Source organism: Bos grunniens, chromosome 10 (assembly GCF_055505025.1).
Source record: "Bos grunniens cultivar Pamir isolate PY7600 chromosome 10, Bosgru_T2T1.0, whole genome shotgun sequence".
Taxonomy (NCBI): Eukaryota; Metazoa; Chordata; class Mammalia; order Artiodactyla; family Bovidae; genus Bos; species Bos grunniens.
The window spans coordinates 2,486,764-2,499,614 of NC_141174.1; the positions used below are offsets into that span (position 1 = coordinate 2,486,764).

At 52.6% G+C, this 12,851-nt stretch overlaps 1 protein-coding gene across 17 annotated transcripts in view; it reads left to right on the forward strand.

Annotated features, from left to right (window-relative positions):
- FOXN3 (forkhead box N3) overlaps positions 1-12,851 on the forward strand; it is a 446,920-nt gene that overhangs the window by 401,310 nt on the left and 32,759 nt on the right. For 11 of the 17 annotated variants that reach the window (XM_086319211.1, XM_086319213.1, XM_086319216.1 and 8 more), the window contains one exon: positions 9,489-9,554. The exons of the other annotated variants lie outside the window; for them this stretch is intronic. In XM_086319211.1, the coding sequence (XP_086175337.1) occupies positions 9,489-9,554 (66 nt within the window). The remainder of the gene's footprint in view (positions 1-9,488; positions 9,555-12,851) is intronic. 17 annotated transcript variants of the gene reach the window in all.

Genomic DNA, 12,851 nt, shown 5'->3' on the forward strand with positions numbered 1-12,851 from the left:
AAATGACTCTTTAAAAATGTACCCCAAGCAGATTGTAAGTAACTAGGTTTTGTTGCTGTTGTTTAATCGCCAAGTCCTGTTCAACTGTTTTGCGACCCCATGGACTGCATGCACCACACCAGGCCTCCCTGTCCTTCACCATACCCTGGTTTACTCAGATTCATGCCCATTGAGTCGCTGATGCCATCCAACCATCTCATCCTCTGCCACCCTCTTCTCCTTTTGCCCTCAGTCTTTCCCAGCATCAGGGTCTTTTCCAATGAGTTGTCTCTTTGCATCAGGAGGCCAAAGTATTGGAGCTTCAGCTTCAGTCCTTCCAATGAATATTCAGGTTTTAGTAGTATATGTTTGTGACTCTTCATCTGAGAAAGGGTGACCATAGAGCGCTAACATATTTGCTTTCTTGGAGCTGAAAGCAGGCAGAAGTCCTTCCTTCTCTGGCCTACTCCTGGTCAGGATAGGCCTCTCCCCAGCATGTGCTCGGTCAGTCAGTCGTGTCCGACTCTGCAATCCCGTGGACTGTAGCCTCCTAGGCTCCTCTGTCCATGGGATTCTCCAGGCAAGAATACTGGGCCGGGGGAGGGGGGGGGAGGTTGCCATTTCCTTCTCCAGGGGCTCTTCCAGACTCAGAGATTGAGCCCTGGTCTCCTGCATCGCAGGCAGACTCTTTACCAGCTGAGCTAGAGGGAAGTCCATTCATAAGAGATGTGTTGTTTAGTCACTCAGTCGTGACCCACTCTCTGCAACTCCATGGACTGAAGCCTGCCAGGCTCCTCAGTCCATGGGGTTCCCCAGGCAGGAATCCTGGAGTGGGTTGACACGCCCTCCTCCAGGGGATCTCCCCACCCAGAGATCCAACCCAGGTCTCCTGCATTGGCAGGGGCGTTCTTTACCTCTGATGTTCATTTGGAAACCCGTTGCACTGAAGCAAGGGAGCTCGTTGACACGCCCTTGAACTCAGGTCCCTGGGGTGCAGACACAGAGGGTCGGGGTGGGGGCTGCACGTGTCCCTCTGGGCCCCTCGCCCCCCGCACTCACCCAGCCGCCCATCATTACTGACTACAGCCTTGTTTCCAGCCTCATGGGGGATCCCTCTCTGGGGATGGTGTAGCCCATGGGCTGTAACAGACAAATTATTTTGTTTTGCATTTACTTCCCTCACCCCACCCACATCCCCTGACTGCAGACAGGTTCTTGGAATACTTGTCTCGAAGTAAACGAAGGGAGATGCTGAGCATTGCTCCCAGGTGTAGAGTGTGACCCTTGCCCACTGTGCAGCTAACCTGAGGGTAGAGCTCAGTGTCTAGAATGGCAGCTGCCCCTCGTCCTCGTCCATGCTTGAGGGCAGCTCTCTGCTGAGGTGGCTGATTCCAGCATGGGAAACGCTTTCTTCAGTTCAGCTGAATGACCATCTAAGGCCCGAGAACACAAGGATGGTGGTTTGTTGCATGGGATGGCGTGCGCGATGCAGTAGATAGAAAGCACGGGCTGAGGTTTAGTTCTGACCTGTCCTCTCTGGTGGCCGTCATCACCTACCAGGCCTGGGGAAATCGATGGCTCCCTGGCCCCTTCTGAAGTTCTGGTGAGTCGGCGTAATTTATACAGACGTGTGCCCGGTGTTCAGAGTTTGTCATTCTTCTAGTTCTCAGGGAGGAAGACAGTTGAGAGCCAGGCAGGCGGTCGCTCTGTGCCTTGGGGCACTGATGCCAGCGTTCTGTGTGGCACTAAGTCTCACGCACCTGCCAGTGTCACTCTAAGATGGGCTCTTTGCTTCTGGAAAAGTGGCTTTGCAGGTCCACCCAGTTGAACACAGAGCTAGTTGGAGACGCTGTGCAAATGGAAGTCTTCAGCTGTTGGTGGAGACAAGCATTGCGGTGCCTGGTGGGGGCCAGGCTCCCAGGAGAACTGCCCGGGATGGGGAGGGGTTGGTGCAGGAGCTGCCAGGAATCCTGTGGCCGTTGCTAGAGGAAGAAGTGGCTTCTGGTGGGGCCTGGGCAGGAGCTGACCTTCCAGTCGGTGGGGAGAAGTGATAGCTGGAGAGGGGAGAAAACCACGCCAGGTAGGTGCCCTGGAGCCCCCTAACCACCTAGATGGATGCCCGGAGGGTTAGCCTCTCAGACGTGTGAGGGTGAGTGTCACCCAGGAATGCTAACAGCCGTGCCCCAGGTATGCATCCAGGCCCACGGTGCCCCCGGCGTCCCAGCGGGCCTTGCGCCCCCACCTCGGGGACCCCCAGCCTGAGCCTGTCTCCAGCTTTTGGACTTGGTGCGCCCTTCCTCCGAGACGTCGGTGTGGCCACGTCGTCCGGTGCCAGGGCTCTCGTGGGAGCCCCCGTTCCCATTCCTGCCCCTGGAAGCCATCCCCACTCAGAGCTGGCTTCCCGGTTTCCGCCGGGTGGTGGGCTTTTGCTCTTGAGGAAGGCAAGACCAAACAGGAGGTTTCCAAAGTGAGGAAGTCCGGAGTCTGGAAGGCTTCGGCCTGTGCCCCTCCCCACGCCCCCAGCATCAGCAGCCCCTCCCGCAAACCGCCGATGCCCCCCTGCTCACGGCCAGCAGGCCCAGCGGCCCCAGGGCGGCACCGGTCAGAGCCTGCTCGCTAGCTGCCCCCGCAGGCCCTGCAGCAGATGCCCCTTGGTTAGGTTCTCTGTGGAGCACGTTTCTGGCAGCCATGAGCTGGAAAGTGGAAGTCGGGGAGCGTCGTGGGCGGATCCAGGCTCTCGGTGCAATGTGGTTTAAAACCAGTCAGCGTATCGCAGGTCTGCAGACCCCCAGCAGCCTTGGAAAAGGAGCCCGCTCAGATCCAACAAAACCGACGTCACTTGTTCATCAGCTACAGCCTCCAGAGTCAACGCCGAGCCTCCTCAAGCCTCGCCTCGTGCTCTCCATCACGGTCACAGAGAAGAAGCCTCCCCGGGACCTCCCTGGTGGTCCAGTGGCTGAGTCTGTGCTTCCGGTGCGGAAGGCGTGGGTTCAGTCCCCAGTCAGGGAGCGAAAATCCCACAAAACCGACAAAAGATAAAAACATGTTTATTTAATTAAAACGATGAGCTGGGGGCCCTCCCTGGCGGTCCAGTGGTTGACGCTCTGCATCTGCACTGCCTCGGGCAGGGCTCGCATCTCTGATGGGGCGGCTAAGATCCCACAGGCTGTGTGCTGCAGTCTCCTCCCAGTACCCAGAAGAAGCCATTTCCACAGTTTGGTAATATAAACCACAGTCTTTTTTTTTTTTTTTAATCCAAGCAGCTGAACAGTTGGTTCTGGAAACTTCATTACCTCCTATTTCACTGTAGGGTAATATAATCGTGTCTATACCTTCAGGAGAAAGAGAGTTCGAAAACATCTTTAAAATGTGTGACCATTTTTCAGTCTCATAGCGCAGAGAGGAGGCAATGTGATAAGACAGCTGTATTAAAGATGAAAATTGAAATGGGCCGCTGGGAACCGGGCCAGCAGAGAAGTAACATTTGTTACTGAAGCCTGAGAAGCGAGTTTTTTTTTTTTAATGTGGGATTAGAGATCGGCTTGGTTTTGAAGATGGGCATTAAGCTTCCATGATGGCATACTCGGTGTCTCACTGAGCCAACCTAGTGGTAAATGATATGGCCTCCAGTCTTAGGATGCTGAGCTCAGTACCCCCGTGGTCCCCTCCAAGAACAGAGGGTGCCTTTCTCTTCTCCTGTCCTGCTGCCTCAGCCTCATTCCCCAGACACATCAGAAGGTTGGCTTCTGCCAAGTGGATCTTCATTCCTAAAAAGAGTTCCTGGCCAAAAAAAACATCTTCCTCTTTACTTATGCTGGTAAGCCAGGTTGAGCGGGGTGGGGGCGGCAGAGAGACTTCTGTGCTAAGTCACTTCCATCGTTTCTGATTCTATGACCCCAGGGACTGTAACCCACCAGGCTCCTGTGTCCATGGGATTCTCCCGGCAGGAATACCGGGGAGGTATTCCTGGGTTGCCATGCCCTCCTCTAGGGGGTTCCCACCCAGGGGTCCAACCCTCGACTCCTCTGTCTCCTGCATTGGCAGTCGGGCTCTGGGAAGCCTCCCCAAAGTGTGCTCGTGAGAACGAGCGTGTTACCAAGGGGGCCGCTGCGGCGAGCCCCTCAGAGAGGCTGGGAAGCAAAGGCTGTGATGGGCCGGGGAGGGAGAGACGGGAGCCTCGCTGCTCCACAGGACGGGGTGGAGGGACTGTGCCCAGGCCTCCGAATCCATGGGGAGAAGCCATGTGTGGGCCAGGTTTCTGGCTACAAGGGCTCTGTGTCTGCCTGCCCAGAGTCTTCAGTCCAAAGGAGAGGCCATGTCGCCGCTAGCCCTGTGGGCTGTTTTTCTGCCTGAAAAAGTCATCGCATAAAAACTTCAGCTGATGGACATTAATATGAAAGTGTGCCAAGATCTGTCATTAACTGAAAAATAAGGGGGAAGAGTTCTTTCCAGAAAAGTATTTTCCATAGGAACCAATTTTTAAAAAATAGGTATGTGTGCATGAGTGTCTGTGTGCTGGTATTTCAGTAAATGCCTATGTTTGTATAGACAGTTTCTGGACAGGTGGGCGAGAAGCTGTAACTCTGGAACTGGGTCTGCAGGGAAGGAGGGCATTTACTCCTCACGTCATATCCACTGAGTGTTTTGTTTTTGTTTTTTTCCACAATGGGCGTGCATTGCTTTCTTGATTTTTTTTTTTAAGGGAAAAAACTTAAACATTTTAATAATACTGGGCTTCCCTGGTGGCTCAGCTGGTAAAGAATCCCCTCGCAATGCAGGAGACCTGAGTTCGATCCCTGGGTTGGGTTCGATCTCCAGGTTATCCCCTGGAGAAAGGACAGGCTACCCACTCCAGTATTCTGGCCTGGAGAATTCCATGGACTATGGACTGTATAGTCCATGGGGTTGCGAGGAGTCGGACAAGACTGAGTGACTGTCACTTTGGCATCTCTGTAGAGAGGAGAGATGGGAGGTGGTCTTCTCTGAAGGCTGGAACACACACAAGAGGTCAGGCTGTGACAAGCATAAAGGCGTGTCGTGTGTATAGCAGAGGGTCCAAGAGACTTTCTTTCGGACAAGCCTGGCTGCCTAACGCTCTCGGGCTGCCTGGGCTCCCAGCACACATGGAGCCAGAGAGGGCCCTTCTTGTACTGACCCGTATGGTTCTGGAGGTCTGTGCTTCATCAGCCTGCCAGATAAAGAAAGAGGTCTGATTGATCCCTTCCATTTTCATTTATTTGGATCTGAGTATTGAACCCAGATAAAGTTTATACTTGATATACTAACATGAGATTTTAAAAAGATGCCCCTCAGGAGACAGTTCTGTGCAACTTTGGGGGTAGACAAAGATTTTTTAGTTGGGATACAAAAATCATTGAGAAAAATTTATCAAAGAAAGTGATAAATTGGACTTCACAAAAATTTCAAACTTTTACTTATTAAAAAACACTATTAAGAAACTGAGTAGACAGGCCATGGATTGAGAAAAATGTATCTCACAAAGGACTTCCATCTAGAATGCTGAAAGAAAGCTTAAAACTCTATAGTAAGAAATTTAGCAACCCAGTTAGAAAACAGGCACAAACGTGAACAGGCTTTCCGCAAAAGAAGATATGCCCATGGCTGTTAACACTGGAGAAGCTATCAGCATCATTTGTCAGTAGGGAAATGCAAGTTAAAACCACCAGGATATACCATCACATTTCTAGAATGGCTCAAGTTTTATTGACAGTTTCAAGTGTAGACACAAATGTGGAGCCACTGGAACTCATACATGGTGCAGCCTCTTTGGAAAAGAGAATCATGTTCCTGTAAAGTTGAGCATACACTTATCAGCAGTTACCCAAGGGGTGAAAGCGTATCTTCTCAAAAGACTGGTTCAGAAATTCACAGTAGCTTTTTGGTTTTTTTTTTTTTTTTTTTTTTTTGGAAGATCCCAAACTGGAATCAACCCAGATGTCCATCTACAGGTGGGTGGATAAACACACCTTAGTGTATCTATACAGTGGGGAACTAGGGGGCAAGAACAGCGATAGGAATGAACCACTGACCCTGCTCCACAGATGGATAACAGAAAGCAAATCTGTAGTTGCCCAGAGCAGCGGGGCAAAGGAGACTTTGGAGTGAAGGAAATGTGTATCTTAGCTCTACTGTTTACCTTGATTATGATGGTGGTAGCACTCGATGTGAGAGTTGAACCATAAAGAAGACTGAGCGCCGAAGAATTGATGCTTTTGAATGGTGGTGTTGGAGAAGACTCGTGAAAGTCCCTTGGACTGCAAGGAGATCCAACCAGTCCATCCTAAAGGAGATCAGTCCTGGGTGTTCATTGGAGGGACTGATGCTGAGGCTGAAACTCCAATACTTTGGCCACCTCATGCGAAGAATTGACTCATTGGAAAAGACCCTGACGCTGGGAAAGATTGGGACGACAGAGGATGAGATGGTTGGGTGGCATCACTAACTCAATGGACATGAGTTTGAGCAAACTCTGGGAGATGGTGAAGGACAGGGAAGCCTGTAGTGCTGCAGTCCATGGGGTCGCAAAGAGTCGGACCTGACCTAGCAACTGAACAAGAAGCAGTGGTATGAAACCTGTCATGCTCGTCAAACTGTCCCCCCAGGATGAGTCTTGCTGTATGCCCTGGGGCAGGGCTGGCGCCGTCGTGCCAGGGAGCACACACCTGCACGAACACGCTTCCTCACCGTTTTCTCACACCGTCTGCGGTTCCCATGTTTGCTGATTCGCCTGCCAAGAGGTCGTGATGGAGGCGCTCCAGGTCTGCTCTCCATTCCACTCTGCTGCGTCTTCAGGCTTAGGCTCCCAGGGACTCCGACCCGTGCAGGGGCTCAGGAGCTGATGGTGAATGAAACGGTGAGAAGGCTGGGTGTTACACTTACCCCCAAGTGCCTGGACCAGCAGGATTGCCGAGACAGCAACGGACTTTCATCTCTGGGGGCCTTGGGCGTGGCGAGTCTGGGCAGAAGACAGGATTGGAGAGCTTGTCGTAAAGCGTCTTATTTTTACGTAGCTTGTGTGTTTATTTGGCTAGATGGGGCGGATGCCGTATGGGTCTGAAGCTCCCCCGCCGCCGTGCTGTCCTTGGGGCTGCCCCGCTGAGCCTGTGATGCGGATACTCTCTCCGGTTAAGGTTCTCTTTCTTCCCTTTGCATTTCTTTCATTACATCTTTCCATCTGGGGTCCCTTACACCTTCCTCCTGAGGTCAGATGTGTTTTTGAAGAGTATGGAACTACTTTCTTTCATTTTCTGAGAGAACGAGCAGGAAAAGCCTCAAGACTCCTTACCTGTGTTTCATCTTGTTCTGTCCCCATCGGACCTCCTGGTCACTCAGGAAAACTCCAAGTGGGAGTGGCTGGGGGAGGTGGGGACCCTCCGGGCAGGTGAGCCTTGGGTTGCCTGCAACACTTGCATTCTCGATCACTTCAAAGAACTTTTGCTTGGTGAGGGGAAACATGCGTATTTCCTCAGTCCTGAGAAAGGAAAGGCCTTTTAGGCCTTTCAGCCCCCGCCGTGACCTCCCGGGAGCTGCCTGCTGCCCGTGGCTTGTGGAATCCCAGCGGTACCTCGGCACTGTGAGCCCTTTGTCTTGGTGGGGAGTTGAGAGGGCAGGCGCTGCAGCAACCCTGGCAGCAATGAGTGTAGCTTTAAGTTTTTTGATTCATCGTTCAACTGATATATGCATTAATATTTTAAAATCAAGGAGAATCAATGACTGAGGAATTTTACCCCAGGAGTTGTCAAATAAATTCATTTACCTGTTTCTCATAAAATGTACTTATCAAAATAAACTTGCACTCCCTTACGGAGTGTAAGTAATGGGCCTCCTGCAGGTAAAATAGAAAAGGCTGCAGAGTCTAGTTCATCTACCTCTGTTTTGTTTCTTTCCTTTTTTTTTTTCCTTTTTTGAGACATTGTCTTTTGGAACCAGCATCATCCATATTATTAATCGCCTGTGGGGCTTTATATTGCATCACATTACTTCCCTAGAATTAAACTGCTCCTATAAAGTTATGAAAAATGTACTTTTTTTAAAAAAACGGTTAAGTCATTTTTTAGCATAAAAACCCCAAATAAAGTGCCATGGAGCCATCAGCAGTGAATTGAATTTTGGGGTGTATAATTTGTACGAGAACTGACACGTGAGGGGCCCCCGCCGTCGTCCGTCGCCGGTGGGGGGACACGGAGGTGGCGGTCCCCAGGGACAGGCTGTGGCCGTCGACTCCTGTGTGTGCATGGGGCTTGGCGGCGCCTGTCGCGTGGCTCCCCGCCGAGCCGCTGAGCTTCACCCCGCGCAGCTGGGACGCCGCCGGGGCAGCTGCTCCTTTCAGCCCATTCAGCGACCGTTCCTGGGGGTTGTTTACCGTTGCCATGGCGACTTTCATCTCCATAGCAGCAGCGCTGCTGTTTCTCAGAGGAAAATGAATTTAGTTATAAAAGGATAATATTTTTCTGTCTATATATAAGCAGCCATCTGTCAACCGGTGGATCAGAAAGGATTCAGAAACCTCTTCAGACGGATAGCAATGAAGTGATGAGTATTTTTTTTTTTTTGGTCTCATATTAAAAGCAATAATAGATGTGGAAACAACTGTTGTATGTTCACCATCAGAACTGTGATTTTTTTCTCTTTATAGAGTTGAAGTGTGTGTGTGTGTGTGTGTGTTTAACGCCTTCACCTCCTCCACCACTGCTGTGACAGCCTCATAAAACGCGGTTTACGTTCTGCTGACGAAAGGAAAGAACCGAACGTCCCGTTAGTGTCCCCCTAGATGTAGGTGTGACTAGTGCTTTCTCTTCTGATGCCGTGAGCGTCCCCGCCTCGTTAGAGGTTCCCGAGGCTGGACTTCGTGTTGTCATCCCCGCTCTCCTGCCCCTCCGCCCCAGGGGGAAGGGCTGAGCGGGTGCGGAGATCAGCAGCTTCTCAGGAGCACGCGGCGCAAACGATAGAATGAGCGCCGTGCACAGGAGCCCACGCTGCGTCCGGAAGCCTCGCCGACGTGCCCCTTAAATCTCCTTCTAGAGCACCGTTCCTCTTTGCGCGTCCAAACGGGAAGAAAGTCCCCTTTGGGAATGCTCCTCTAGTTTCTGCGTTCTTTATGTGTTTCTTTGTTTTTGACGGTGCTGGGTGTTAGGTGCAGCCCGCGGGATCCCTCGTTGCCGTGTGTGGGTCCTTCATTGTGGCGAGAGGACTTCTTTCCATTGTAATAAATGGGCGAGAGGACTTCTTTCCGTTGTAACAAGTGGGCACTCAGGCTCACTTGCCCCACGGCATGTGGAATCTTAGTTCGCCAACCAGGAAATCGAACCTTCATTCTCCTGCATTGGAAGGTGGATCCTCAACCACTGGGCCGACCGTGGAAGACCCAAGTTCCTGAATTTTTGGTTTTTTTCTCTATTGCGTTCATAAACTGTAACTTGCAGGGGGAGGAACACACGCACACACCGGCCCCGTTGTAAATAATGTTGTTTATTGGTTGATTTTTCCAGATCCTGACATTGACGCTGCCACTGCCATGATGCTTTTGAATACTCCCCCTGAGATACACGCAGGTTGTGAGTAGATGCTTCTATAGCCTACAGCACCGCAGCTTGTGAACTTAACCTTCTCCTGTACATACCAGGCCGTAGGAAGAACTAATGCCCAAGCAGACCGCCCCCCCCAACTTAGAGAATCACTTTGAATTACCACAGTGCGTGATTCCATACACGTGCGTAGAGAATGCATAGGTGTGTTTCCAAGATGACAGAATGCTAAGACAATTTCAGGGCTTGAGACTCGGGGGCAGGGAAGGGGACCAGGAGTGAGTCCCAGAGAACAGACCCTTTCTCCTTCAGGAGCTGTTGCTGGGAGTCTGTCGTTTCTGCTAGAAGAGGCTGCAGGGGCCTAGTTCACAGGCGGGACTCAGCAGGACCCATTTGCATACATTCCTCTCCCCTGGGGGACCTCATGAATAACAGGCTCCCGTCCTCCTCCTATGCAGGAGCTTGGAACAGCCTCAAAAGGGCAACACCGGGGTGCCCCTGCCCCGTGTCATCCTGTGCACGAGGTCACACAGACGGAAGGCCTGGGCTGCTTTCGCCAAGCAGGGCTCCTGTCGGCCCTCCAGCAAGGCCGAGCCCAAGACATCTCTTTGCTTCCTCCCTCGAACTGCTCTTCCATGCACCATCCAATGTCTTCTCCCCACCTCTGGAGCTAGCGTGTTTTTAGAATGGTCTCCTCCCCCAGTGATGACTGATGACCCAAACGCAGATGTGTGTCCCCTGTCCTCCTGGTGGCCACGTCCCTCTCCCGGTGGAAGCCTGTTGCTCCGACAGCCAGCTTGGCCCCTGCGGCCTGTTCGGCTCGTTGGCAGGATAATGATGTCTCCGCCTTGCTGTGCGTGGACTCGTGGCGTGCCGCAGCCAACCCCCTCCCATGCCCACCTGCCTCGTTCTGAGCACCGCCCAGCCTGCTGAGCAGAGGGACCCCCATTTCAGGAGCTTGCGGAGTCTCCCACAGGACAACGTCTGTTCCCAGACCCTCCCCAGCTGTCTGATGTCGACTTCTAGCAGCAGCTTTGGGAAATTGGCTCCGCCTTCCGCCCCGTTCCTTGGTTTAAAAAACCCAAGAGACACAGCCAGGCGTTCTCAGGATGGTCACCTCTCTGCCAAAGGCTGCGGTTACTTGAAGGCTGAGGTTACTTGATCCTGAAGGGAAAGAATCCTCATTCTCTCTTTGCTGAGCTCAGCCTGCTGGCCATTGAAATAAAGGCTGCCCACACCTCCGAGACGGAATCACCACTGCTAAGCAGACGCAGAGCCAATGCAGTCCTGTAACTAGCAGTTAACCTGTAGTGTGGGTTTTAAAGGATGTTTGAAGTTACACGGAAGTAAAAAAAAAAAAGAACTCGGTTCTCAGATGACTCTTGCAGGAAGAGAGTAGTACGGTCTGAAACACTTTTCTGAAATCAAGTTGGATAATTCATCACAGGGCAAGTGTACTGACTTGATCAGAGCTGCATAAGGTTTGGGTACCTTCCTTCGTACCAGTCACTGCCCACAGTGATCGTTGGTTTAAAGAAATTATTTTGATGAACAGGAATAAAGGAGTTAATCGAGGAAAGGCAAGGGGATTGGTCATTAACAGATCCTGGGCAGTTTTATAAAGATCCATTATCTCTAGATTCCTCATCACAGATAAAAAAGGAAAAGGGTTGATCCTGACGAGTTAAGAAGTTAATTGTTTTTAGCGTTCTCATGGCTAAATGAACTGCTCCCCTTTCCCTTACTGTAACACATATTGTAACATTTTCTCAGGTGTCCGCAGTCTTACGCGTGTTGAAATGCTGAACTTGAGTTTTCACAGCTCCATGTTCACGTGAAGCTGTGGCGTCATGTAGGGCTTGCCCACCTAGCTCTGACTACTGTGAGAAGCCCAGCCACAGCCCTGGTGAGCCTGCCAGGAGCAGGCTCTAGCGTCCTGGTAGGAAGGGACTGGGCAGCCCATGGAAGTCGTGGAAGGAGACAGCAGAGAAGTCAGTTTAGTGACTGGGCAGAGGGTAGCGCATCAGCTTTATATTCACCTTCCTGTCTGACCCCAAGCCTCATCAGATCCCCTGGAAATCCAGCTAGGGCATAGCCAGTGGGTGAGAAGCCCCCAAGATTGGAGCAGGGCCGTCAAAAGGAGGTGAGCGTCCGTTCCTGCACTTGGGGGGCCCCCAGGCACCCCCCCTCAGCCTCCTAAGAAGCGCAGTCAGTTTGTGTCCCGACACCAGGACTCTCTGCAGTTAGCTCTTCCATGCTTTGCTCTCCCTTTGCCTCCCAACCTGACATTTCTTGTTTGGGATGTGAGGCAGGACCTCACCTCCCGAAGGGAGACCATCCCGGACATACAGCACAGAAGCCACTGTGCCCGACCCTGCCGGCTTTGCCCAAAGCCTGGAAACGGTGGGAGGTGATCCCTTAGTCACTTTGCTCACCTGCTGCGAAGAGCTGACTCACTGGAAAAGACCCTGATGCTGAGAAAGACTGAGGGCGGGAGGAAAAGGGGACGACAGAGAATGAGATGATTGGACGGCATCACCAACTCAATGGACATGAGTTTGGGTAAACTCTGGGAGTTGGTGATGGACAGGGAGGGCTGGCGTGCTGCGGTTCATAGGGTCGCAGGGAGTCAAACATGACTGAGCGACTGAACTGAACTGAACTGAACTGATCCTTTAGCCAAAAGACTCAAAGGCAGCAGACACCGGGGCGCTGGTGGGGAGTGGGCAGCCTGCCTCGGGGTGTGTGTGCGCGTGTGTCCCCTAGGTTTGGGGTCTTGCCTTCCTGCTGCCTGCGCAGGCCCATGGCCTGTCTGTTACTGGAGCGTCATTCTCGCGGGCTGCTGTTGACAGCCTCCCAGGTTCAACGCCCCCGTGTGAGCGGGGCCCCACCCCGTCCGTCTGCCTCTGGCACTGTGCAGCAGGCAGAGGCCGGTCTGGGAGGTTTAAGGTCTCGCCTTTGTCCGCGCTTTTCTGAAGCCATCCCGGGCCCCAGGCCGCTGAGGTCCTGCCCTCTCATCCTTCCTACGGGCAGACTGGCCGCAGGCTGGGAGCCGTCTCCAGAAGGTGGCAGAAGCCCCGTCAGGAGGAGGCCCCCTCCTGCCGTGGGGGTGTCCACTGCACCTGTGCCCCTTAGCTCCCTCCCCATGGGCCCTCAGCTCCTCCCTGCACACTGACGCTTCGCTTCCGTGGGGTGGCTGTGCGCGCCGAGCTCATCAGAACCTCAGCCTGCAGCGTTGCCTCCCCCGCAGCACCAGAGGGAATGTTCTCTCTTTCTGGCTCGGTCCGGTCGCGGTGTGGGGAGCCTTCCACGAGGCGTGCCATCACA